Below are 26,696 nucleotides of genomic sequence, written 5' to 3'. Positions count from 1 at the left end.
AATTATTTATTATATATATATATTGGGCTGAGCCAGCCTGTGGGCCACAACATGACACGACAATGCAGGCCATGTCGGCTTGGCCCACTGACTTGAAACCCTAAGCTGGGCATAACACATACAATGATACTGTACTGCAAGACAACCCGTGGACCATCTAATTAAGCTAACTCAAAATCATGTTGGACCATGCGATAAGACCTGATTTACACCTCCATTTTTTCATGAATAACCCAGGCCATATGTGTATGTTCGGGCTAGGTTCGAATTAGAAAAAGTTGGACTGGGTTTGTACTTTATACGTAAAGGTCAGACCCGAACTGAACCCAAAAAATTAAAAATATAAAATTTTGGACCCGCCGAGGATTGAAATTTCAAGCCCAAGTCGTGTAAAAATATGGGGGTGGATTCGACTGGTTCAGATTGGGCCCGCCCAAATTTCACCGTCATACGAATTAGAAGCATCTCGTGTTATGTGGGGAGTGAATCTGGATTATGTGTAGTATTAGTAACATGAAGTGTCATGATTAGATCTCAGTATTAGGCTACGTAGTAGATCACAATTGTTCACTATCTGCGCCTAGCAAAGGGGCGCCCCACAGTACCTCACAGCATATTCCCACCTTGTATTGAGCTCCTGTGCGGCACAGATGAGACGGTATTTCCTCCTCGTAAATGGGCGCCTCACATACATATCTGTCGTGCATTAGGATCATCTCCCGTGTGAATAATAATTAAGAAGTTTTTATTGTGAATAATAATTAAGAAGTATGAGAGATATTTTCAATAGATGGTAGGATGTGCATCTGAGGCGCTATGTGTGAGGAGCAGATCCGGTTTTGGGGCAGATATAAAATTCGAATATGCCACCTTTTAGTTTAATCCGCGGTACGGATGTCAATGATGACACGTGGCTAACGGAAGAAATGGATTATTCTGAAAATAAGGGAAAATTAGGGGCTGATCTTTCTGATCAACGGTTTTGAATTTTTTATCTTCGTTTTTGCCCTCCCTTTGGTGACTAGACCACGGGTGTCTTGAGTCATCATGGATAACCAAACGGATCAGAACTTGTGACCGGGTGCTCCGTGAACTTTACGGTTTACTCCCTACCTTCAGGCTTCAAACGTCGACCTTCGTCTCCCCGTCACCCCTACCTACTCTCTTTCTCGCTCGCTCGCTCGCTCGCTCTCGATTTCTCTGGTTTACTGGTTTGCATTTTACAGAAGGAGAGAGCAACGAATTTGCTGAGCACCTATATTTGCTTTGCTCCATTTGGGAGCTCGATTCACTGGTTTCGGTGTATGCTTCCTTTAGTTTTCTCTTTCTTTCTCTCTCTTTTTTTTTTTTTTTTTTTCTGCATATTCTTCTGTAGATCGTACATGTTATGTTTGGAAATGGTGGATAACTGTTTGAATTGTTAATGATGGAATTGTTTGGTGTTCTGATGTTGACACTGGATATTGCTTTGAATGCTCAATAGCGTTCCAATGATTAGCACTTAAGTTTTAAATAAAATTTCTATTTTTTTCCTTAATTTCTTCTCATCCAAATTGTATGCAAGAATTAAAAATTAAATTAGTTTTCCATGGCATTTTCTCTTCACCATAAACATGAGGACGATAGACGAAAAATGAACTCTAGGATTTTTGCCAAGGAAATACCTTAAGATAAAAAGAAAATTCCAGTAAAGCTGAAGTAAGAGTTTCTATGTGTTCTTAGGATGGAAAAGGTAAACGGCATTAGCTCTCTCTTAGTTAAAGGTGGTTCTAGTAATGCCATCAAATTGACCAAAGGAGAAGCTATTGGGTCATCGAGACCGGCGTTTCATAACAAGGAGACTATATTTTCGGTAAGGGGGTCTTGGTATCTTTTTTATGGATTTCAAGGGAGTAAACTTTTTAACTGATTCCTTTGCTTAAAATGGAGAACAAAGGCATAGAGGTTTGATTAGAGAGGCTAAGGCTTGGCAGCCAATGTGAACTGCTTCTTCAAGTGGATCCCTGAATCTGCTATTTGCCTTGCTAATTCTTTAGCAAGTGATAGGGATTACAGGAACTGAGTTGAAGGGGGGGGTAATAATTAACAAAGTGTAAAGGTGGTAATATAATATAATTATTATTTTTTTGGTATTTGATATATAATTATTCAGATTTGGGCTGTTCTGTTGTACTGGTTCCCATGCCCCTATCCATGGGGAAAGGGGGGGTTTATTTTATATCTTAATAAAGATTAAGTACCATTACTGTTAACAAAATGAGGAAGTGAGAGGGGTTTTGTAGTTTCCATGTCTGTAAAGGCCTTTTTTCTCTTATCATTTCTATTTATCCAGTAGAGGCTGATTCTGTTTCTTGGTGCAATTTTATCATTCCCTTTAGAGAAACAATGTAAGGACTAAGGAAATGAAGCCTATCTTTCTTTTCTTTTCTTTAATAAATTATTGCTGTACAGAATCGTTATTTTTACAAAGCTCTTTTTTCTTTGGCTTGACAGAGGAGATTTTCACTTCCATGGCTCCCCCAGCTCCAAGAACCGGAGATGCAGTCTTTGCCAATGTCGAGCATGTGGTAACAAATCCTAATCTATATATGAAGAAACTATCATGGGGTTTTCTTACAGGGAAATTAATGATAAGGCTTCTTTTCAAAATTCTCTCCCAACAAAGGGAGGCAGGCTGAACTTCTTGCATGAGTCTTCCTGGGTTAAGTTGTTGCTGCTAGGTCTTTTTACTAACCAAACCCTCATTCCTACTAAACTACCTTCTTGTTCTCTTCTTTTCGTGATGGTTAATGGTAACAAATAAACCAATTTTCTTCTAATTGGATTATTGGCACCACCCATTCACCCAAAAGGCCAAAACTGAATTTCTATAGAAGTTTAATTCTTTCATTATCTATTGCAAACCTGACACCAGTTGCACAAAAAAACCTCAGGGTTCTTACTCATTGTATTGGCTAAAGGTTTTGGCATTGACTGCCAACCTGACACAGCCCTCCTTTATCTGGGCTTGGGATTGGCACTGTAAGACATGCTACCTAAACTTGCCACGAATTCACAAGCCAAATTCTAATAATGTAGACTGAAAAATAACAAAAATAAAGAATTGAAGACGGGCCCACTGCTATCTCATTGATCTTATACTTTGTCAAGAGTTCTGATTGGCGGACTACTCTGTGCCTTCAACTGCTGTTCCTTCCTGGGAAATTCCAATTCCTGGAATTCATTACACTTTTTTTTTAATCTTGTTTATCGGCCCCAAAACCAATTTATCATCATCATCTTTGCAAAAGTTCTGTTATACTTCATTACCAGAACTTTGAGATCAAATTATTCTGAAGACTAAATTATAATAGGAACTTCTTAGATACCCATTGCATAGATTCAGTCCTAAGGTTGAAAATGTGTATGGTTAAATATTTGAAATAAGAGGATTTTCACTGAGCAAGGATGGTTCTGAAGTTGTCTAGCATATATTAGTTGTTTTGGTGTCTTGATAAAGTGTCTCATTGGCTGAAGCTGTAATAGGAGTGACAAAGCCTCATGTTTTATCATTAACCATGAGATAACAGGAGGGTAGGGTACTATGATTGGGTACTTGGGTTAGTAAGGGATCTAGTTTAGTTGGTAAAAGTCTTTTGACGAAGAAATTTGTGCAATAAGTTTGGTTGGCTTCCCTTATCTAATTGTGTGTATTTTATATAAGGCAATCTTGCTAGTAATTTTCCCTTTTTTATTGATTTGGGATGATTCTTGAGATTGATTCAATATGATCTTGTGTAGAATGCAGAGTTATTTACCCTAACCTATGGGGCAATTGTACGGCAACTGCTTACGGATCTGGAGGAGGTGGAGGAAGTTAACAAGCAGCTTGATCAAATGTACTGACTTTATCCTTGATTCAGTTTGTCCTTTTTTTTTTTTTTTTTTTCCTTTTGTAAGTATGCGCCTATGTTGTTTCAATCCCTGATTAAGTGCATTGTCTTTCAATCATGTTATCCTTTCTATGGATTTTCTTTTCAGGAGATTTCAATGGTACTTCCATTTCTATTATTTTGATTTTATCTTTGATTGTGGAGAGTAGAGTCTGTCTAAGAGGTAGCTAGGAAATTACTTGTGAAAATGTAGTTGACTTTGTATCAAGTCCCATCTAAACTCTGCTTTTGTTATGACTTACAAGGTTGCCTACAATGTGTGTCTGTTTATGACACTGGTATTAGGCGCCTGATTTGGTGGCTTCAGAAAATCTAAAAAAGATGTCATTTTGTAAATATTAACATGCATATGAACTGTGTACATGGAACAGAGTTTGACACCACCTTTCAGGTAATGGACTATCTTTATTAGGTAGGTTTTCAAGTGTGGAACAACATCAAATGCATTTCCTTATGAGGACCATATATAAACGAGATAAGGAACCTTGAGAGAGAGAGAGCTTGTAGAGACACGTAAACATGTTCTCATACACTAAAGATTAAGGCTTTCAGAGGATTTCTGGTTAGAAAGCATGTTACTCTTGTACAGTTGGAAATAATAAACTGATATAAATGAACAGCTGCATGAACTCTAGTAGCATATAGTTTGAACACCTGAGATTTTTTTTTGGTACTGGTAATGTAGATTTATTTTGTAAGTTAATGTGATAAGCAGAAATGTTGGAACCCCTAGAGGATGGGTGTGCACCCAAAAAGAAAGGGGCCTTAAAAGATTTCCTATGTTTTTTTCTTTGGTAGTGATGAGTACAAGAAGGTATTGAGAGATCACCAAAACAAAAGAAAAGAACAGCTATCTCAAACTTTTACATCATTACAGAAATGCTAACCAGAATTCCCACCGAGTTCAATTGTTTCCCAAAACTTTGCTTCAAAAGGATATCTTCATACATCTCTGAATTTTTGTAGTATTAATACCCAATGCTTGAATATAGGCAATGACTTGATAACTATTAACAATTTGCAGCCATTCATTCAGGGAATTCTGTTTGCTTCTGGGAGGATGTTTGGGTTGGTAATGTGCTCTTAAGGATGTTTACCCATTCTTGTACTCCATTTCTTTGTATAAAAAATGTTGTTTCATCTTTCCTTACCCCTTCTTTATTTACTATAGGTTTAAGTTGGGACTTTGGGTTTCATAAAGGGTTGAAGGGTGATGAGTCTGTTCCAATGGCTGGGCTTTTGTCTATTCCTGGTAATGTTTGTTTGGAACCCCCTAAACCAGAAAAATGAGTCTGGTTTCCCCACCCTAAAGGTTCCTTTTCTTGTGCTTTTTTTTTAAAGTCCCTTTGTCAGTCTTAAATCCTCAGTTTTTCCTTGTAAACAAGGTTTGGTGCAGGCCTATCCTCCCTAAAATCAATGTGTTTTGCTGGGAAGTGTTCTATGGGAAAGTAAACACTTTGGAAAGAGAATACCTTTCTTTGTATATTGCCAAACTGGTGTGTACTTTGCAAATCTAATGGAGAAGATCGTTACCACTTACTAATCTCTCATCCCTTCACTGCAGCTATTTGGGATTGGTTCATTTCTTTGTTTGAGTACAGGTGCAATCGGCCAATGGACGTAAGGATACTATTTGACTCATCAACCTTTGTTTGGCCCAAGAAAAGGGGGAGGGTAATTTGACAGTGTAATAAAGCAGCAGTAATTTGGACCCTTTGGGATGAAAGAAATGCAAAAACTTTTCAAGAGGAGAGAAGCAGACGGGAAATTTAGGACTGTGTGATGACTTGGGTAATACATTGGCTAAAGACCTTGGACACTTTTCACAAATTCTCCTTTGATGATATTTGGAGGAATTTGTTAATGGTGGCAAGTAGTTCCTCTAAGGACAGGATAAATCTGATTTGGACACCTCTTGGAGGATATTTGAAGTTGAATTTTGATGGGAGAAGTCAAGGCAACCCAGGTCCCTCTGGAATTTGAGGGGTTCTTAGAGATAAGGATGATATTGTTATGGTCTTATTCTCAGGTGCTGTGGGAGTAGGAGATACTATAAGGGCTGAATTGCTTGCTGCTATACAAGGAACCCGGATTGCAAATGAGCTAAGAGTAGAAAACTTGATTATTGAAGGTGATTCTAAGGTGGTGATGGGATGGTTGAAGGACCCGGAGTGTATCTCTGGGTGCTACAGGGATGAATTCAAGAAATTCAAGTGGTTAACAAGAAACATGAACTTGAGATTACAATGGATGGGGAGGTCAGCTAATACTATGACTGATTACTTAATTAAGCAAGGGGCAAATAGGGACCAGCTGTGGTTTGTATTTTCAGTTTTTATTTTTAATATCTTTGTTGGAAGAGGTCACAACTCATGCCTCTCAAAGGGCTGCTTGTAATGAATGCTTGATTCATTTGATATTAATAAAATTGTTGTAAGGCTTGAGTGTTCCTTGTAATTGATGTTAGTGGGAGAGTTTCAGCTACTAGTCCTTTCTTTCTTTCTTTTCTTATTGTTCTTATCCTAGGATATGCCACCAGGGGCATACTTGTAATTTTGCCTTTTTTATAAAGATTAATATAAATAGAAGACTGGCGGCTGCCAGTACTGAATTTGCTTTTCTTTCTATCATCCGTACCTCTCTTCTCTCTCTCTCTCTCTCTCTCTCTCTCTCAATCATCACAAGCAACAACATGGTATCAGAGCGGAATTTCTGGACTGGAGAAGACCTACGATCCTAGCATCAGTCTTTCCAAAAGGGATTGGACGTGGCTACTTTTGTTTCAGAAGAAGAAAAAAAAACCCTAGCAGCGGCTTGTGTTTTCAATTTTCTCTGGCGGCTGTGCTTGCAGAAACCCTAGTAAGTCCTGCGACTGTGCTTCTGTTGAAACCCTAGTGGCTCCTTGCGACAGTTACTGGAAACCCTAGCTGTGTTTGGCCGTGGGATGGAGCTGGTCTGCTGAAACCCTAATCGAAGGAGGGGGTTAATGGTGCAATGAAACCCTAGCAGGTTCTGATCTAGTGCTGAACAGGTGTGGTTTTGTTTCAGTTTATCTCAGTATTCTTTATCCAATGGTGCGTAGGGCTTATGCCTTGATTGTATGATTACTAGTTTGAATAATTGGATGGTTAGAGTGGGGGAACCACATTCAGACTGACAGTAATGTCTGTATTGGTGGTGCTGAACCGATGACTGGACTATTTATTGTCCTGTTTGGACGTTGTAGTGACTGATCTCTCATTCTCGGCAGTAGTTCTTGTGCTCTCAGCAATATTCAATAGTTTGTTGCTCACATTCTAGGAGTAAACCCTGAGTTGCCACATTCCAGTTGTGGCGGCTGTGCTGTTAGGTGGCATTTGGACTGGTTGGCTGTAATTTTCAATGGCAAGTCATGAATTGACCTCACTGGGGAACACCTCAACCCGCAACACAACAGGTATGGGAGGTGAAACCATGGTTTTTTCCATGCCAATTACCCCCTTGAATGGTCTGAACTACCTGGAGTGGGCTAAGAGTGTAAAACTCTGTGTAACAACAAGGGGCAAGGTCGGTTACATCAATGGAAGGGTGATACAGCTGAACATGATAGGTAGGACCAAGGAAACAGTATGGTGATGTCTTGGCTCCTCACAACTATGGAACCTGATGTTAAGAAGAATTTTATGTGGGCAGGCACTGCCAGTGAGATCTGGGAACAGGCCAGAAATACCTATTCTGAGCAAAGGCATTATGCCAAAATTTACCAACTACAATCTAAGTCCTCTCCCTCATATTGTTCAGCCCTTACCTCCATATGGAAGGAGTTGGACCATTATCAGGCCATAGAGTGGAAGCACGATGATGATGCTAAGGCCTACAGGAAGTTGATCTCTCAGCAACGAGTGTTTGCTTTCTTGTTAGGGCTGAACCCTGTATATGAACCATTAAGGGTGCAGATTCTAGGAAGCAAAGAATTGCCTACAGTACACGAAGTATACTCCCTTGTCCAATCTGAAGAAAGCAAGTGAAGCGTGATGGTTACAGCCGAGGGGGAGCAACAAGTTGCCTTGGCTGCGGTGAATAACAACCCAATAGGGGAAGGAAGGTGATCCTAAGAAGGCAGATGATAAAGGTAAACTCTTTTGTACCCACTGTAGAAGGTCACGACATACACGCGACACTTGTTGGGACATCCACGGGAAACTCAAGTGGGCAGCAAAGAATCAAGAACAGGGTAAAGGTCACGTGAAAAGAACGAGTGCAACACATGTGACAACCCAAGACACTCAGGTTGCCGGTAGTACCCGGGACCCTCCTAATAAACCTGACCCCAAGGAGGATATAATGAATTCATTCAGAGAGCATCTAGAATCTTATGGTAGGGCATTGTGGCAATTGGATAGCTTAGTTATTGGCACTCCCTCTACCTCTTTTGCATCTACTTCAGGTAATGTGGCTTCTGCATTCCATGTCACTCCCACAGATTCCCCTTGGATTATTGACTCAGGGGCCTCAAATCACATGACCGGTAAGCCTAACCTATTCCATTCTTATAGCCTTTTGTCAGGAAGGGATAGAGTGAGACTTGCAGATGGTTCCTTTTCTTCCATTGCAGGTCAAGGATCGATATCCCTTCCCCATGGCCTTAACCTGAATTGTGTATTGCATGTCCCTCAACTTCCCATAAATTTGTTTTCAATTAGTAGCATTACAAGTTCTTTAAACTGTAGTGTAACCTTTTTTGTTGACTCTTGTGTTTTTCAGGACCTAACTTCTGGGAGGACGATTGGTAGAGGAAGCCTGGTGGACGGTCTCTACATTCTCGACAACAAAGCTGGTCTTTCTGTATAGTCAGTCAAATAAGAGTCAAATTTTGTTGTGGCACAGTCGTTTAGGTCATGTTTCTTTCGAAGTAATAAAATTTTTGTTTCCACTCTTATTTAAGTCATGTTTAGTGTCAGAGTTCATGTGTCAAACGTGTCAGTTGAGTAAACAATGTAGAACAACCTTTCACTCAAGCAATAAAAGATCAAATGTTCATTTTCATGTTGTGTATTCTGATGTATGGGGGCCTACGAATGTAACCTCAGAGGGTGGATATCGGTATTTTATTACATTGATTGATGATTACTCTTGCTATACATGGGTAATCCCTATGCGTAGCAGAGATGAGGTTCTAAAGATAGTGCAAGACTTCTAGAGGATGGTGTTTACACAGTTCCAGTTCCATGATGAAATATAGATCTTCTAATCCGATAATGCGAAGGAATACTTCCATGGGGAGCTAAATGAGTTCTTCGCCTCCCATGGGTCTATTCATAGGAGCTCATGCGCCAGAACACCACAGCAAAATGGGGTTGCAGAAAGAAAAAACAGACACCTCCTTGAGATAGCCCGCGAGATGATGTTCCACATGAATGTCCCAAAAAGGTTTTGGGTGGATGCTATACTTACAGCTACGTATGTCATCAACCGCATGCCCTCCAGAGTATTGAATTACATGGCCCCTCATCAGTTACTGTACCCTCAGTCACCTTTATTTTCCATCCCCATGAGAGTCTTTGGTTGTTGGGCCTTTGTCCATGATTTGTCTCCATCTAGAGGTAAGTTAGACCCTCGGTCCGTTCCTTGTGTCTTCCTGGGGTACCCATCCTCTCAAAAGGGGTATTGGTGTTTTGATCTAGTCAGTCGTAAATATTCTGTGTCTATGGATGTGTCATTCTTTGAGTCCGAGCCGTTCTTCCCTCCTCCTCAGGGGGAGAGCCGTGGTGTGGAAGAGGAGAAGTAGGTTCAGGTGTCTCTTCCTTCTATTCCGGACTTCACTCCCTTCCGTGTCTTCCAGCGTACTCGTCGAAGAGATTAACAGTATGATAGAAATGTGGAGCAGCCAAACACTGAGCAATTGACATCATCAGAATCCCAGGAGGTAAGTCCAAACCCTAACTCTTCTCCCACTGTGGATGACCTAGACATCCCTATTGCTTAACGAAAGGGAGTCAGGTCGTGCACTACCAAACACCCCATTACCCACTTTGTTTCCTATGACCACATCTCTCCCTCGTACCGAGCCTTCCTATCGGCAGTTGACTGCATCCCTGTTCCCAAGAATGTTGCAAAAGCCTTAAAATACCCTGAGTGGATAGATGCCATGAAGGAGGAGATTGATGCCCTCCACAAAAATCAAACTTGGGAATTGGTGGATCCTCCAGAGGGGAAAGAACCTGTGGGGTGCAAATGGGTGTTCACAGTTAAGCACAAGGCAGATGGAACAGTTGAAAGGTACAAAGCAAGATTAGTAGCCAAAGGGTACACACAGGTATATGGAGTTGACTATGATGAGACTTTTGCCCCGGTGGCTAAGAGGAACTCGATTAGGGTTCTCCTATCCTTAGCTGCTAACTTTGACTGGGAATTGCATCAACTGGACATAAAGAATGCCTTCCTGAATGGTGACTTGGAAGAAGAGGTTTACATGGTTCAACCTCCTGGATTCTCTGCCAAGGGAAGTGAAAACAAGGTGTACAAACTACAGAAGTCTCTCTACGGCTTAAAACAGTCTGCCAGAGCCTGGTTCAGTAAGTTTCACATGGCAGTTCAAGAGATGGGGTTCCAATAGTGCCAGTCTGATCATACACTTTTTGTGAAGAGATGTCAGGAGCAGGTTGCCGTATTGATAGTGTATGTAGACGATATCATCATTACAGGGAGTTGGAGTTCAGAGATACATAAATTGAAACAATTCCTTGCATCCAAACTTGAAGTAAAAGATCTAGGACTCCTAAAGTATTTCCTTGGGATTGAAGTTGCCCGTTCAAATAGGGGTATCTTTGTCTCTCAAAGAAAATACACCCTTGATCTATTACGGGATACATGTAAGTTAGGTGCAAGGCTGCCAGACACTCCTATGGATGCGAACCACAAGCTAGGTGACTGTATTGGTGAACCTTTGAAAGATGTAAAGCAGCTCCAAAGGTTAGTGGGAAAGCTGATTTATCTATCCATGACCCGTCCAAATATTGCCTATTTAGTTGGAGTTTTAAGCCAGTTTATGCACTCTCCTAAGAAGCCACACATGGAGGCAGCAGAGAGAGTCCTTAGATTCCTGGAGAAACATCCAGGAATAAGCCTACTATTCAGTAAACACAATCACCTAAAGGTGGAAGTCTTTACAGATGCTGATTGGGCAGGAGCCGTGGATGATAGAAAGTCCACTAGTGGGTATTGCACATTTGCGGTAGGAAATCTGGTGACCTGGAAGAACAAGAAGCAAAGTGTGGTAGTAAGATCAAGTGCAGAAGCTGAGTATAGAGCTATGGCACATGGGTGGATGAAGTCCTTTGGCTAAAGAACCTCCTAGGTGAGCTTGGAGTTGCTGTTCATAATCCTATGTCTCTTTACTATGACAACAAGGCTGCAATAAACATTGTTAGCAACCCGGTCCTACATGAGAGGACTAAGCATATTGAGGTGGATAAGCACTTCATAAGAGAGAAACTGGAAAAAAGGGAAATTTGTATCCCTTATGTCAACTCCAAGGAACAACTTGCTGATGTCCTCACAAAAGGACTTCTGTGTTCGTGGTACAATGAGCTATGTGACAAGCTGGCCATGATAGACATCTTCAACCCAACTTGAGGGGGAGTGTTGTAAGGTTTGAGTGTTCCTTGTAACTGATGTTAGTGGGACAGTTTCAGCTACTAGTCCTTTCTTTCTTTCTTTCTTTTCTTATTGTTCTTATCCTAGGATATGCTGCCAGGGGCATACTTGTAATTTTTCCTTTTTTTTATAAAGATTAGTATAAATAGAAGACTGGCGGCTGCCAGTACTGAGTTTGCTTTTCTTTCTATCTCCGTACCTCTCCTCTCTCTCTCTCTCTCTCTCTCTCAATCATCACAAGCAACAACAAAAATCACCTTTTATCTATAAAGAAAAACAATTTGCAATCATGTGGGTACTGAATCTATGTGGCCTATATGTAAATTCTGGTTGATTATGTCAACAATCAAGAGGGGCTTCCCATAATCCTTGTCATAGTTCATGAGCACTACCCTCCCAATCTTCATGTACTGCTTGAAAGGCATTTTCTGGAATTGTGATAAAAGCAACTTTGATGATGAGGGGTAGGGTGTAGGAGAAAGGTGTTCCCTGTCTCCTATATGTTGATTGTTGACTAGAAATACAGGTTTTGCAGGGTTTGTTTGTATACTTACAGGTCTGTTCATCCTTGTTTGGGAACTTTATAGCCTTGAACATGATATTAATGCTGCTGCATTTTTATTAATATAAACATTAATAAGCACTTCTCTCTAGTTGAAGTTTTCTTTTTATATGATTATATGGTTTCATCCATGATTAGATCCATTTTCAGGGGTTACAATATTGGAATTCGATTGATTGATGAGTTTTTGACGAAGTCCAATATCTCCAGATGTGTTGACTTCAGGGAGACAGCTGAAGTAATTGCAAAGGTCTCTTCAAACTTCCTTTGTTTCATACATACAATATTTTCCAAGCATTGGAGTTTTCTTTAGTTTCATTCTACAGTTTAAGCTGATGGAATTTTTATCATTAACTAATCTGAAATTTTTATTTGAGTCAGGATGGTGAAAATACAAATCCAAAAGTTCAGTTATCTGATGATATAGTTTTAGTGCATTTAAATTACTATTACTGTAAAACCTGGAAAACAAAGTTAATAAACTGATTTTCTGTTAATTCCTTTTAAGAGATTAGTAAAACATATATTCAAAACATTGGGAGACAATTATCTGTTAGTACAAGTCACTTCATCACACATTGACGCTGTAAAGCTATGTTATTGGGATATGAGAAGGAGATGTCTAGGTATGGAATTTATACTAAAAATTGAAGTATACCACATAGGCATCATCATTATCATGTAAGCCTTATCCCAACTATATGGGACCAGCTACATGAACCTGTTTAGCTCCTTTTTTTATAATAAAATAAAAATTCATTTAAAAAAAGAGGGTACAAGAGGAAGGTAATCAGAGAGAAGATAAAACATCCCCCAACTTCAAGAACAACTCATATCCTACAAGAACCATGAACGAAAGACCCAAGACAAACAAATGACAACACTCGACATCCTTTCAAAAGATTAGTACACAGAGCAGCTCCAAAATTCCTCCCGAAGAAGAAAAAAAGTATTGCTCCCTATCTAAATCCTCTCCCTGACCTTTTCCCTCGGTCCACACTTCTCCCCTTCCCTTATAATGGTCTTCATATGCCTCTCCTTATCTCTCTTCTCACATTCTTTGGAAGCTCTTCTTGCAAATGCCTCTCCACCTAAGAAAAATAAACCCAAAGCCTTACTGATAGTGCACATATATGTGACCCAATCTGAGCTGCCATGTGTTCCTAAATGAAACACTCAAGGAACTCATTGATGACCTGGACTGGCCTGGCCACCAATCCGATCAACCGGTCTCACCTGGATGCCTCCAATGTAACTAGACCCTAATAGGGACAATCACCAAAAAGTTCAGGCCAGGCCTGATAGCTGTCTTCCAACAGGATTAGAACTCCTAGTCGAGCATGACACCTCTATAAATAGTTAAGACATCCTTGTGAAAAGGTAAGCACACTATCACCCTCGTTTAGTCCTTACTCACTTTGTCCTTTGGCTTTCATTGCTGACCTAGCCTCCTTTGCTCAGTTTGACGACCGCTTGCTCATCTACCAACTTAAACATCGGAGAGTTCTCCTTGGGGACACACTTCAAGAGTCTCTACCTTTCTTGTAGGTGCCTTCGGGAGTAGCTTGGTTTGCGCAACTTTCTCAGCTCGTCTAATTCTCAAACTCCTCCCTCTCCATTATTTGTCGCTCGAATTCCGACTGCAATAGGTTGACATCATTTATGGAAATTGAATAGAAAAGCCTGACAACCATACATCGGGGGACTCACACCTATACCAATTGATTCACAGACCTTGTCTCACTATCAGTAGGTCTCCATTGTTGCAAAGAATCGGCCACAAAACCAACCACAACCAAACCCATCACAAGCAACACAGGAGAACCAATCCGTCATGCAAGAGTAATTCTAGAATCTCCAGTTTTGGGCCAAAGATCTCCTTGCCCTACTGACTCGTGACTCAGAGCACCTCAGCAACAAGGTTAGGGACCGGTATCATCTTGATATCCGAGAAGAACGATTGCCTTTGAACAATCAGCATCTTTAGTCCCTGGGTGCTTAGATCCATCATCAAGATGACCCACAACAACCTTCGCAGTGGAAACAACAACCACAAGACTATGCTTTGGACCCACTGAGAGGGTGGACGTCCAACTAGAACGCCCCTGTAACACTCTCCAAGACCAAGATTGACCCAATTAAGGACAGGCATAGCTAGTCCCCAAAATTGGGTCAAAAATAAAATCTCGATCAAGAGCTCAAAGACATCCGAGTTCAGCCTTCAACAATCAAGAGAGGGAGAAAGTCACAGCTCAATCTCGAACAATAATTATCAAACTCACTTGCTTCGCTCACTCGCCTCCGCTTCAACAAGGCCCCCCCTTTCAACTAGTGCTATGCATTCTTCATTCTTCTTAATATAAAACATTTCGATTAAAAATAAAGAAAAATGAGATCCTCCTTCCTCTTCTTCCTCCTCACCTCCCTCCTCTTAAGAAGTCTTACACTTCCTTGTGTTCTTGAGGCTTACACCTCTTACGTTCTTAACCATGCCTCACACCTCTAGGTAGTCAAGGTTTAAAATGCCAATGTTAGTGGAAATTTCATCCATCCAAATATAAGAAACATGTCGGAAATATCGTATGGAAATTTTGTAAAATTATAGACACGGTGGAAACATTGTAAAATATATAATGATATTTTATCAAATGATAAAAGAAGCGTAGGCACACCTTTTTAAATTATTGTATTGTTTCAAATCATTAAATAAAGCTAAGAAAACAAGGTTATAGACAAAAGAATATGTTTTGAAGTTGCTCTGTAAACCTTAAGATTCAAAGCTTCATGATAGAACGAGTTAAAGCAAAATTTTAACTCATAGAAAATGTAAATGGTTGTAACAGATCAACCAATAAGTCTATTACACAAACAAAAAACTAATAATTAATTTCATGTTTGAAATTAATATTGAACTAGCTCGAAGCGGCAATCTTGAAAGTTAGGCAGAAGATAACATTGTTGCTTCACATATCTACAATATTGCCACCAACTTATGTCATAATACTATTTCTTGCACTCCACATAGTACTAGCAGTGTTCACTAGGGAATATGTCGATTCTAGTAAAATTTTGGGTTGCTACCCATGGAAGTGGAAATGGAAATGTGTTGTGGGAACCATCTCTTGTACTCCACATAGTGGTGGTAGTGTTCATTGGGCAAATGTCGATTCTAGTAAAATTTCATGTTACTAATGGAAATGGAAAGATGTCGTGGAAATATCAGGGACATTTTAAACCATGTAGGTAGTGGAATGCCTCGTGTCACGCCTCTGCGTTTTAAAACATAGCTCTTTAGAGGTGTACAAGGGCAGCTGTGTGTTGGACGACTTGGGAAGAAAGGAATCAAAGAATCTTTTTAGGGAATGAGAGAAGCAGGGGTGCCTTAATGGAAATCATTACCATTAGAGTGGTCTGTTGGGTGAAGTTCTTGAAACTCTCTGAGGACTTTCTTGCTGGTGATTTGATGAGGAAGTGGTTTGGAGCTTCTTCTTCTCCCTTTAAGCCATTAAGGTTGTTATTAGGCGATCTTGGAGGAGTTTTAGGGATGATGAAGGAAGAGTTATTGTTCTATTCTCTGGTCCAATTGGTGTGAGTGACTCACTGAGGGCTGAAATAATGGCTGTGTTGGAAGGGGTGCAAAAAGCTAAGGTATTGCTTATCCGTAAATTACTGATTGAAGGGGACACAATGTTGGTTATAAATTGGCTGCAAAAGGAGGAGGATGCTGGCTGGTGGGGCTACATCTATGAGAGAAGGGGAATTAGAAGGATGTTACAAGAAATGGAGGTCATCCGACAATGGGTGAAAAGAGATGCTAGCTTCTTTGCTGATTCTTTGGCTAAACAAGGGGTGGGAAGAGTTCAACTTTTTCGGGCAATGTTGTAATCATATTTCTAATTATGGGAGAGCTAAGAGAGTTTATCTCTCCCTGTTTTCATTCTTGTACTTCGTGTTTTTAATTTAATGAATCTGTTTCAGTTTGTGATAGAAAAACAGGTTTTTTACAGGGTTATCTTATTGTCATGTTAATGTCTTGCTAACATTTTGTATGGTTTATACACAAATGGGTATAAATGGTATAGTCTAATTAGGTTTAAATAAATTCAGAAGTAATCTTTTTGTTTTTAATACAATACCTTACCTTTTCAAAAGAAAAAAAAGGCTGTATGTTAAGAAATAGCAAATTTGGACTATATGTTATGTTTAATCACCAGAAGTTCAAACAGCAGGGATAGTTAGAGGGCCAGTGACATGATGGATTCTGTTGGTAGGTAGAGTGTAACAATAGAATTTTTGAAGCGAAGAAGTTGCAGACTAATTTGTTATTATTTTTTAAGCCTACATCAGTAAAGAATTTATGAGTTTTCCATCAGCACTTCAGTGTCCATTGGTAAAGCACCATATGGAATAATGATGTTTTAGTAGAATACCTTTTGTTTGAGGGAAGTTCTCCCTCATTTTAATACAAATTCATTTTACCTCTCGAAAAAAGATGAATTTGTAGGGCATGCCACAGTTCAGTAGGATACAAGGTGAAGGAATGCCATGGCGTAGTTTCAAATGGAGAGCTGCATCAAGTTAAATTAGGTTGAGATTTTATGTTACTTGCGTTGATGATTCCAAATTATCAATATTAACTCAAACTTTTAGAAGTGGAAATATTTTGATGTATTCTACCTTGTAAGAAGCATATTTACATGGGAGTTGACAACCATTATGAAGTTTGCTCATAAAAAAAAAACACTATCATGTGATTTATAATAAAGCTACCTCAGAAAATACAAATCCTAAAATATCCATACAGTTTATATAAATTATTATGATATGCATTGCTAACAATGTTTATTTAAGCAAGTAAAAAAGCAATTTACTCAGAGTAAGCTGATTTTTATTGGAAAACATATTAATGACACAAGTAATAGTTGCAAACAAGAGAATTATGGTATATTTAAGTTTATTTATGCAGAAGCGTCACCCTGTTTTTTACATGTAAATACAACATAACGTTCGTCATGGCTAGATTTCAGAAAGTAAAGAGATCAAGTTCTCTCAATATAATGCACATCATAGAATTATTATATTTCACTTATATTTGTAATGTTATTCTAATTCTCTAAAGATGTAACCATAAGGCATCACTCTTAACCCACTTGAAATTTTTGATAGTGTTTGGATTTTCATGAATCATGATTCAATTGAACAGGTTGGCTTTAAAATGTTTCTTGGGGTCACTGCATCTGTGACCAACTGGGATGCTGATGGAACAAGTTGCAGTCTTGTTTTCGAGGATAATCCCTTGGTAGATTTTGTTGAGCTTCCTGATACATGCCAAGGCCTATATTATTGCAATATCTTAAGTGGAGTTATCAGAGGGGCTCTAGAGATGGTGAGTGCCTCATGCGTTTGATGAATTTCTCACTTTGTTTCCTTAATTAATTGAATCTTGTAACAGTAAATGAAAACCAATAGGGCATTTTACCTTGGAACATGACAGCGATGCCAAATAAGTGTCTGCAAATCTGTTGCTTGCCAACCTCTATGAATCCTGTCTCAGAATTATGGCCATTCTAAATATGAAATAAGATAAATAACGTAAAACATAATAGAAGGTAAGATATTAAAGAAACATTTGGAGAATCAAAGTATCAGCATGTTATTGGATCTGCCCTTTCTCATGATACTTGTCTAAGAGTATCATGAGATCTTTAAGAGATCAGTCCCAGTGTCAAAAGTTTTCACCAGGCTGAAGGAGGGTTTATTTGGGACGAATCCTGTTAAGAAGACGGAGAAAACAAAGAAAATCTTTAAGATAAGGAAAGAGGTTTCATTCCAAGTTGCTGAAGTAAATGGGTAACTGGGTCTGTTGTTTTGTCAGAGGTTTAGGGGTTTTATATATTTAGGAGTTGTCTTTGTTGGGCTGAACGAAAGATTGTACTATTTGTTGAGGGTTAAGTTGTAAGGCTGATATGGGTATTGTTTTCGGAAAAGGTTAGGCCTTGTTTTGTATTTCGAATATTTCAGGGATGCTTGGAATGGGATGTTTTTGGTTTCTTCCTGGGTTGCTTTAGTCCTTTTATGTCAAGCATGATTTCTTATCACCTCTCCTTATAATGTTCTTTTTATTCTTGAATAAATTTTCCTTTTATATATTTAAAAAAAAATGCTACTTGTCTAAGAGTCTTAAGTGTCAGTTTTCTGCTGACTTTAACTTGGGGCACTTCCCTTTAATAACACTGCATATTTTATTAATATCTGTATGGTATACAAATTGTGCGCCAAGCACTTAGGTAGATAGCCTCATCTATTTTCCTTTCACAAGTTCCCTCCTTGGGGAATTGAACCCCAAAATAACTTATTTCAGTTTACCCCTTGTTTTACTAGACTATCAATGATGCTGTTGGCTGATTGCAGCATCCATTTATAACTTGAACTCAGTTCCAAAGCTACCTTTTGATGTGTTACCTGGATACGGAAAGGAAATGGCTGGATATGGTAGTAGACAAAATATTTACACTAGAAGCTGAATTATCCAACACAATATGGCACCATTATACAGGTATTGGGATCATAGTTTTTTATTTCCCTGAAAGTGTGTCTATATTCCTATGAGATAACGTAGTCCTGTTTTTGTCAACCCATAACCACATGACAATCCCCCTCAATCATATCATTGTAGTCATTATAGTTGAGGAGGGATTTTTCTATCCTTGAACCCTGATGTACTGACCATATTTTTCCGGGTTTGAGTTACCAACCCCAACTGGCCTACAGTAAACAGCTAAAATGTTCGCTTTCTGGTGTTGTTTCAAGGCATGCATTTCCCCTGAGCCCAGTTTCTGGTGCACACACCAAGGCATGTGCCTGGTGCATCTTGCAACTCATCCAAGGTGCATTTCTTTTCTGTCTTTTTTGCCAACATTTCTATCTATAGACATTGTATGGACAAATCTCAGTCTTTTCTGGTGTTGTTTCATCACCCTTCTTTATACAAGACATTCTTCATCAAATAATTTCTAATTCTTATCCTAAAATAGAATGAATTGCTACTACAATCACAAATCCAATCTCCATATATGCATGGCCAATCCACCAACTACCCTTTGCATGAACCTGTTTGGGCTTGTCTTATGGGGCCTTTAGGCCGATCTTCTAGAATTAGGAATGGAAGGTTTAACATGCTTGAAATAATGCAGCTAGAAGATAAATAAAAACAAACAGATTGAAAGTTTCATATGCTTGAATATGTAAATGCCTTATACACTTTATTGTAATTCAGATATGTTTGCTTTTACTTCTACAGTTTCACTCTGAACAGGTTTTATATGTTATATTTATATATTTTACTTTGAAACAATGGACTTTTTAAGACATTTAATTTCTTTTAAATTCCAAGTTTGCATTTTTTGTATTAATATTTTGTTATATTTTTTTTATATTTTAAAAAATTTGTGCCTTATTTCAAAAAGGTCTGTGCCTTGCCTTATGCCTCGGTTGCTGAAAGGCATTGTGCTTTCCTTGCATATTGTGCTTAAAAGGAGAGCTACAAGATGGAAGAGAACTTAGAGGTGGAAAAGAGAGAAGATTGCTAGAGGAAGGCACCATAGAAAGAAAAAACAAGGCTGAAAGTGCAAGAAAGTAGAAAGGCACAATCATGTTGGATGAATGAAATGTTGTATGACTAAAAGGTTTGTTGTTGGAGGATGCCATACTCTTACTGATGGGCATGAAGCAACAAAATGAGCAGTGGCAGAAGGCTACTTGGCAGAAATAAATAAACTTGAAGGGAAAATTCATACAGATGGTTGAAAATTTCACTCCTGGGAGAGAACAGTGTTTGTATTCCAGAAGGGATGAGGAAAATGAACTGGTCAAGAGAGGCAGGCGAAAAAAGGAGTGATAGAACAATGTTTTGATAAGGCTTGAGAGAAAGATCAGTGAATGGAGTGGAGTGGAAGGATTCATAATCAAACATATGAAGATTTTGCCAATGAAGATAAAACCCTTCAGTGACAGGGCTGTGCTGATCTTAGTTAATGATTCCTCTGAAGAAATTTATGCTGCATTGGTTGAATCACCATGGGGAGACATTGCTGATAGCTAAAGGGTCTCCTGCCAATGTATTGCCGCATATCCTAAACCAAGAGTGGTAGGGATAGGATTCAGAGAACTACCATTTAATCTTTGGACAACACTAAGTGTTTAAAAATGGTTTGGAGATTTCTGTGGGCACTTAATGGAGGTAGAGGAATCAACTACAAATATGAACAATATACGAGGAGAGAATCAGGGTAAAAGGTGAAAACAGGGACTTAGTTCCAAGATGTTTAGAGCTACTGTATTAAAGCATACTACAAGCTTTTTTTATTGTCACCGGCTGAAGAAAGAACATGAGAGAAGTGGTGTGAGGTTGAAGATGATGATGTGTGTAGGTGTGTTTAATGACTTTTGTGGGTCGGTGATCCAAAACTGTGTGGGTGAAGAACCTGTGTAGGTGCTATGTGTGGCTTAAACTAGCCCTTGTGAGGTCAGTTAGACCTGTTAATCTGTGACAGCAGGTGCAGTGATACTGTGACTGCAATTTGACTTTAAATCTTACAGTGAGGGTTGTGTGTTTGTGAGTGTGTGGACTGCGGGAGAAGGGTTGTAGGTCTGAAACTTCTGCTAGCAGCCTTTGTTATGGCCTCTAAAGACTCTGCAACCTCTGGAACTTCTTTCAACAAAGGAGGAATGAACAGCAGTCATGACTCTATGAGCTTTCCAACGACTATTACTCCCTTAGATGGCAAAAATTATTTGACATGGTCTAAGGAGATGCGGCTGTACACCACAGCCCAGGGTAAGGCAGGGTATATCAATGGAAAAGTCAAGGAACCTAGGACTGGTACTGTTGAATATGATAAGTGGGACCAGCAAAACTGCATGATTATGTCATGGCTTTTGACTTCTATACTACCATCCGTTAAGCAGAATTTTATGTGGGCTGAGACAGCCAAGGAAATATGGGAACAAGTAGAGTCAACTTACTCCGAGCAGAGACGCTATGCTAGAATCTATCAATTGCAAGCCAAGTCTGCAACATGTAAACAAGGGGAAAGAAGCTTATCCACCTACTATTTTTTTTTTTTTATCAGTAACAAGAAACTTTCATTAAATTATAAGAAGATTAAAATACAAAGGTGGGGGGAGGTAAACCCTCTTACCACCCCCTCAACAATAAGATTAGTAGCCCAAAACAAATGGCTTCTTCCCACCCCCTGTTTGGCCAAAGCATCTGCAAATGAATTAGCACATCTTTTAACCACCGGACACGCACATCCATTCCTTGGGTTAGCCACTTGAAATGCCTTTTTGCATTAATGTATGCCCATAACCCGTCTTTATCCACCTACTACTCTACCTCACATCTATCTGGAAAGAGTTAGGTTACTATCAGGACATTGACTAGGAGAGTGAAAAGGATGCCAAAGCCTACGAACAGTTAGTGTCACAACAACGGGTGTTTGATTTTTTGTTAGGGCTTAATCCCATGTATGAACCCATTTGAGTTCAAGTTTTGGGCAATAAGGATTTTCCTTCTGTCCAAGAGGTGTATGCACTGGTAATCCGAGGAAAGTAGAAAATCTTCCATGAATCCCCCTGAGGGGGAGACCATTTCTTTAGCTACAAAGGGTAATACCAATTCAACAAGAAAGGGAGATGGTCAGAAAAGGGTTGATGATAAAGATAAACTATGGTGCACTCATTGTCAAAAATCCCGACACACATGGGAGACATGTTGGGAATTGCATGGAAAGTCGAAGCGAGCACAAGACCTAAATAAGAAATCAGCACAAGAATAGAACAAGAAACCAAATCAAAAGAGGTTCACCTCGGCTAATTTGATCTCTCACGAGTCACAGAGTGGAGGAACTACTGTGAACTCTTTGGATTGTCCCCCTAGGTCTAATCTCAAGGAAAATATTATCTCTGCCTTCTGTGACCATTTGGAGCAATATGGTAGGGCTCTCACACAAGCAGATTTTGGACCCACTCCAACCTCTTTTCCTTCTTCCTCGGGTAACTTAGCTTCTGCATTCCAAGTGTCTACTGATACCTCCAAATCTCCATGGATTATTGATTTTGGTGCTCCCAATCACATTATTGGTAAGTCAACCTTTTTCCAATCATAACACCCTTCTTTCTAGCAAAGATAAAGTGATGTTAGTTGATGGATCATTCTCCTCCATTGTTGCTTGAGGATCTATATCTTTTCCATTTGGCTTACCTCTACCAAATGTTTTACATGTTCCAAAACTGCATATTAATTTACTATCTATTAGCAGCATTACACACTCTTTCAACTGCTTAGTAACATTTTTTCCTCAATCTTGTGCCTTTCAAGATTTGGCCTCTAAGAGGACGATTGGTAAAGGGAACATGGTGAATGGTCTCTATGTGTTGGAGAATAAAGTTGGTCTTGCGGCCTCAAAGTCTTTGAGTCAATCAAATAAGAGTCAGGTTACTTTGTGGCACAATCATTTGGGTCATATGTCCTTTGAGTCTTTGAAGTACTTTTTTTTAGAATTGTTTAAGTTTGTGTCAGTTAATGATTTTCAGTGTCAAGTGTGTTAGCTAAGGAAGCAATGTAGAAATTCATTTCCTTTACGTAATAAAAGATCAGATGTTTCTTTTTCCATTGTGTATTTTGATGTTTGGGGACCTGTAAATATTCCAACGGAGAATGGCTCAAATACTTCATATCTTTCATTGATGACTTCTCTCGATACACATGGGTGTACCCTATGCACTCTCGAGAAGAAGTTCCTAAACTTGTGAAAGCTTTCCAACGTATGGTATACACACAATTTCGGGCAGAGATTAAAATTTTCCAATCATAAAATGCCAAAGAGGATTTTCATGGTGACTTCATTGAATCTTTTGAAACTTGTGGATCTCTTCATCGTAGCTCTTGTCCTAGAACCTCTCAACAGAATAGGGTTGCAAAGAAAAAGAATCATCATATTCTAGAGGTTGCTTGAGGGTTGCTGATACACATGAATATTCCCAAAAGGTTCTGAGTGGATGTTGTTATGACTGCGGCTTATCTTATCAATTGGATGCCATCTCGTCTCTTGGAATACAAGTCCCCTAATCAACTCATCTTCCCTATAGCTCCATTGTTTCCTATCCCTATGCATGTCTTTGGGTGTAAATGTTTTGTCCGTGATTTGTCTCCTACTCGTGGTAAGCTAGATCCCAAAGGCATTATTTGTGTTTTCCTTGGCTACCCCCTTTCCCAAAAGGGTTATCATTGCTTTGATTCTATTTCCAAAAAGTACTTTGTATCCATGGATGTTTCTTTCTTTGAAGATGTGTCTTTCTTTCCTATTTCTCCTCAGGGGGAGAGTCCAAGTGAGGAGAAATAGAGACAGGTTTTGTTCCTATGCCATCAGACTCTCAGGGGTTGAATCCATCACCGCATCCAAGTACTATTGTTCCAGTTAATGTCCCAGATCATGCACCACACAACCCAATGGCTCACTTCTTATCCTATGAGAATGTTTCACCCTCTTTCGGTGCTTTCCTCTCTGCTATTGACAACGTTTCCCTTCCTAAGAGTTGTAGAAGCTTTAATTGTTCCTGAGTGGACAGATGCAATGGAGGAGATCAATGCCCTTCACAAAAATGGCACTTGGGAGTTGGTAGATCTTCCTAAGGGAAAGGAACATGTGGGGTGCAAATAGGTATTCTCTGTGAAACATAAGGCAGATGGCACAGTGGAGAGGTACAAGGCCCGACTAGTTGTAAAAGATTTTTCACAAGTGTATGGAGTTGACTATGTGGAAACCTTTGCACTTGTAGTAAAAATGAATTCTATTTGAGTTCTCCTTTCTTTAGCAACAAATCTAGATTGGGAGCTTCATCAACTGGACATTAAAAATGCCTCTTTGAATGGTGACTTTGAAGAAGAAGTGTACATGACCCAACCTCAAGGTTTTTGTGCTAAGGGAAATGAGCAGAAAGTCTGCAAACTGAAGAAATATTTGTGTGGCTTAAAACAATCTCCAAGGGCCTGGTTTAGTAGGTTCCACAAGGTAGTTCAACAAATGGGCTTTAAGTAGTGCCAGACTGATCACACACTCTTTGTGAAGAGAGAACAAGGAAGAATGGTATCTTTAAATGTGTATGTCGGTGACATTATTATCACCAATGACTGTGACTAAGAGATATAAAGATTGAAGAGATTCTTGGCTACTCAATTTGAAGTGAAGGATTTGAGGCCTTTACGTTATTTCTTTTGAATTTAAGTTGCCTGCTCAAATCAGGGTATCTTCATCTTCTAGAGGAAATATATTATAGATCTCTTGAAAGATGTAAACCGGTCATCAAAAATAGGTGTAAACTTGAAAAATTAGAGAGAAAAAGGAGGAAGAAAAATAAGAGCAGCAGTATAAGAGAATAAGATGGAGAAAAGAGGAGGAAGAAGAAAGGTTCGAGTAGTCCTTCACTTTCTTTTCTAATCCCTTTTACTAAAAATTAATGTTAAAATAATTACAAGTATGCCCTTAAGTGGGCGGCCAGCTAGGCAGTAACCTAAAGAGATCAAACAAAAAGAAATAATAGGCCCGTTAAGAGAGGCCCATTAGCTAACAGGAAAATAGAAAAAATATTAGAAGAAAAGATACTAGGATCCATTCGGCCCAGTCTCTTTACACTCCCCCTCAAGCTGAGCATAGATGTCAATCATGCCCAGCTTGCTTATATAGTGTCATTTTCCCTCTTGGAACTCCCTTGGTCAAGATATCATCCAATTGTTCGTCTGATGTGATGAATGGAAAACAAACTTTTTCCCTTATAAAATGTCTATCAACCTCAATGTGCTTAGTTCTGTCATGTTGAACAGGATTATGTGCAATATTGATAGCTACTTGGTTGTCGCAGTAGAGCATCATTGGCTTCTCATAGTCAACCCCCAATTCTTCTAAAAGGGATCGTAGCCACAGTAATTCTGACACACCATGTGCCATTGCCCTGTATTCTGCTTCAGATGAGGATCTAACAACTACAGATTGTTTCTTACTCCTTCATGACACAATGTTCCCAGCGACCAGAGCACAATAACCTAAGGTGGATCTCCCATCATCAACACATCCTGCCCAATTAGCATCAGTGAAAGCTTCCAGCTTCATGTGTCCATGTTTGGCAAATATAATACATTTCCTTGGAGTACCTTTCAAGTAACACAGAACCCTTTCTGCAGCAGCTAAATGAGTATCTCTGGGAAAATGCATAGATTGACTAATAACACTTATTGCATAGGAAATGTCCGTCCGAGTCATGTAAAGATATAACAACTTCCCAAGCAATCTCTGAAACACCCCCTTATCAGATAAAAGGTCACCATCTGTAGCAGAAAGCTTATGATTGGGATCAATAGGAGTGGAGATTGGTTTAGCTCTAAGTTTACCAGTCTCAGCAAGGAGGTCAAGGACATATTTACGTTGAGAAACGAAGATACCATCCTCAGATCTAGCAACTTCAATGCCCAAAAATACCGAAGATCTCCCAAATCCTTGATCTCAAATTCAGAGTTAAGAAAGCTTTTGAGTTTATTGACCTCTTCAGTGTCATTACCCGTGACCACAATATCATCAACATAAACTATCAAAAAGGTCACCAGAGAGCCATTTCTCTTCAAGAACAGGTTATGATCAGATTGAGTTTGTGTGTAACCAAAGGAGACAAGAACAACCCTGAACCTCTCAAACCAAGCCCGAGGAGACTGTTTGAGACCATAAATAGATTTTTGTAATTTACACACTTTGCCTTACATTTCCTTCCCATGCACCCCTGGAGGCAAAGATATATAGACCTCTTCATGTAGGTCTCCATTCAAGAAGGCATTTTTAACATCAAACTGGTGTAGGGGCCAATCAAACGTAGTGGCTAGAGATAACAAAACCCGGACTGAGGTCATCTTAGCTACAGGAGAAAATGTCTCAAGATAGTCAATACCATACATCTAAGTGTAGCCTTTAGCAACCAACCTAGCCTTAAACCTCTTAATAGATCCATCAGAGTGGTATTTAATGGTAAACACCCATTTGCAACCCACTGGTTCCTTCCCTTTAGGCAAGTCAACAATATCCCAGGTATGGTTCTTATGCAAAGCATCCAGTTCAGTTATCATAGCATCCCTCCATTCAGGTTTAGATAAAGCTTCCGGGACGGACTTGGGTATCACATGGGAAGAAACAGAAGCAAGAAAAGAATAGTAGGAATGAGAGAGAAGGCTGTAAAACAGGTGTTTGGAGATACAATGGGCTGTACACTTTCGCTTGCCCTTGCGAAGAGAAATAGGAAGGAGGGCATACGGTTGATCAAAAAGGTAGCGATAAGAACAACATCTCCCAAAAAGGTAGCAGTAGGATCTAGCAACTTCAACCACATGTCGGTTCTTCCTTTCCGCCAATCCGTTCTCCGTTCTGTTGTGGAATGAAGGAACAAGAACTTTGATGAATAGCCCCAAAAGTTTCAAGATAAGCAGAGAGGGTTTTCTCAAAATACTCCTTAGCATTATCAGAACG

General features: G+C 39.4%; 1 protein-coding gene across 4 annotated transcripts in view; it reads left to right on the top strand.

Annotated features, from left to right (window-relative positions):
• Positions 1–959: 959 nt before the first annotated feature.
• The window catches only part of LOC148874102 (uncharacterized), a 28,431-nt gene continuing 2,694 nt past the window's right edge, over positions 960–26,696 (top strand). Inside the window, exons 1-6 of one of the 4 annotated variants that reach the window (XR_016104990.1) lie at positions 960–1,302; positions 2,494–2,567; positions 3,781–3,878; positions 12,280–12,379; positions 17,333–17,515; positions 18,541–18,685. Coding sequence is in view for 2 of the 4 variants with exons in the window: in XM_088964556.1 (XP_088820682.1) it covers positions 2,511–2,567; positions 3,781–3,878; positions 12,268–12,379; positions 17,333–17,515 (450 nt within the window). In the remaining 2 variants the exon portion in view is untranslated. Of the gene's footprint in view, positions 1,303–2,493; positions 2,568–3,780; positions 3,879–12,267; positions 12,380–17,332; positions 17,516–18,540; positions 18,686–26,696 lie in introns of all 4 variants that reach the window. The other 3 variants (XR_016104989.1, XM_088964557.1, XM_088964556.1) reach the window with 3 other exon arrangements.

The sequence above is a fragment of the Nelumbo lutea genome, chromosome 1 (genome assembly GCF_056320005.1).
Source record: "Nelumbo lutea isolate HS-2025 chromosome 1, American lotus-T2T, whole genome shotgun sequence".
NCBI classification, from domain to species: Eukaryota; Viridiplantae; Streptophyta; class Magnoliopsida; order Proteales; family Nelumbonaceae; genus Nelumbo; species Nelumbo lutea.
The sequence above is the reverse complement of the archived record's forward strand: the minus strand, read 5'-3'. Positions and strand labels throughout refer to the sequence as shown.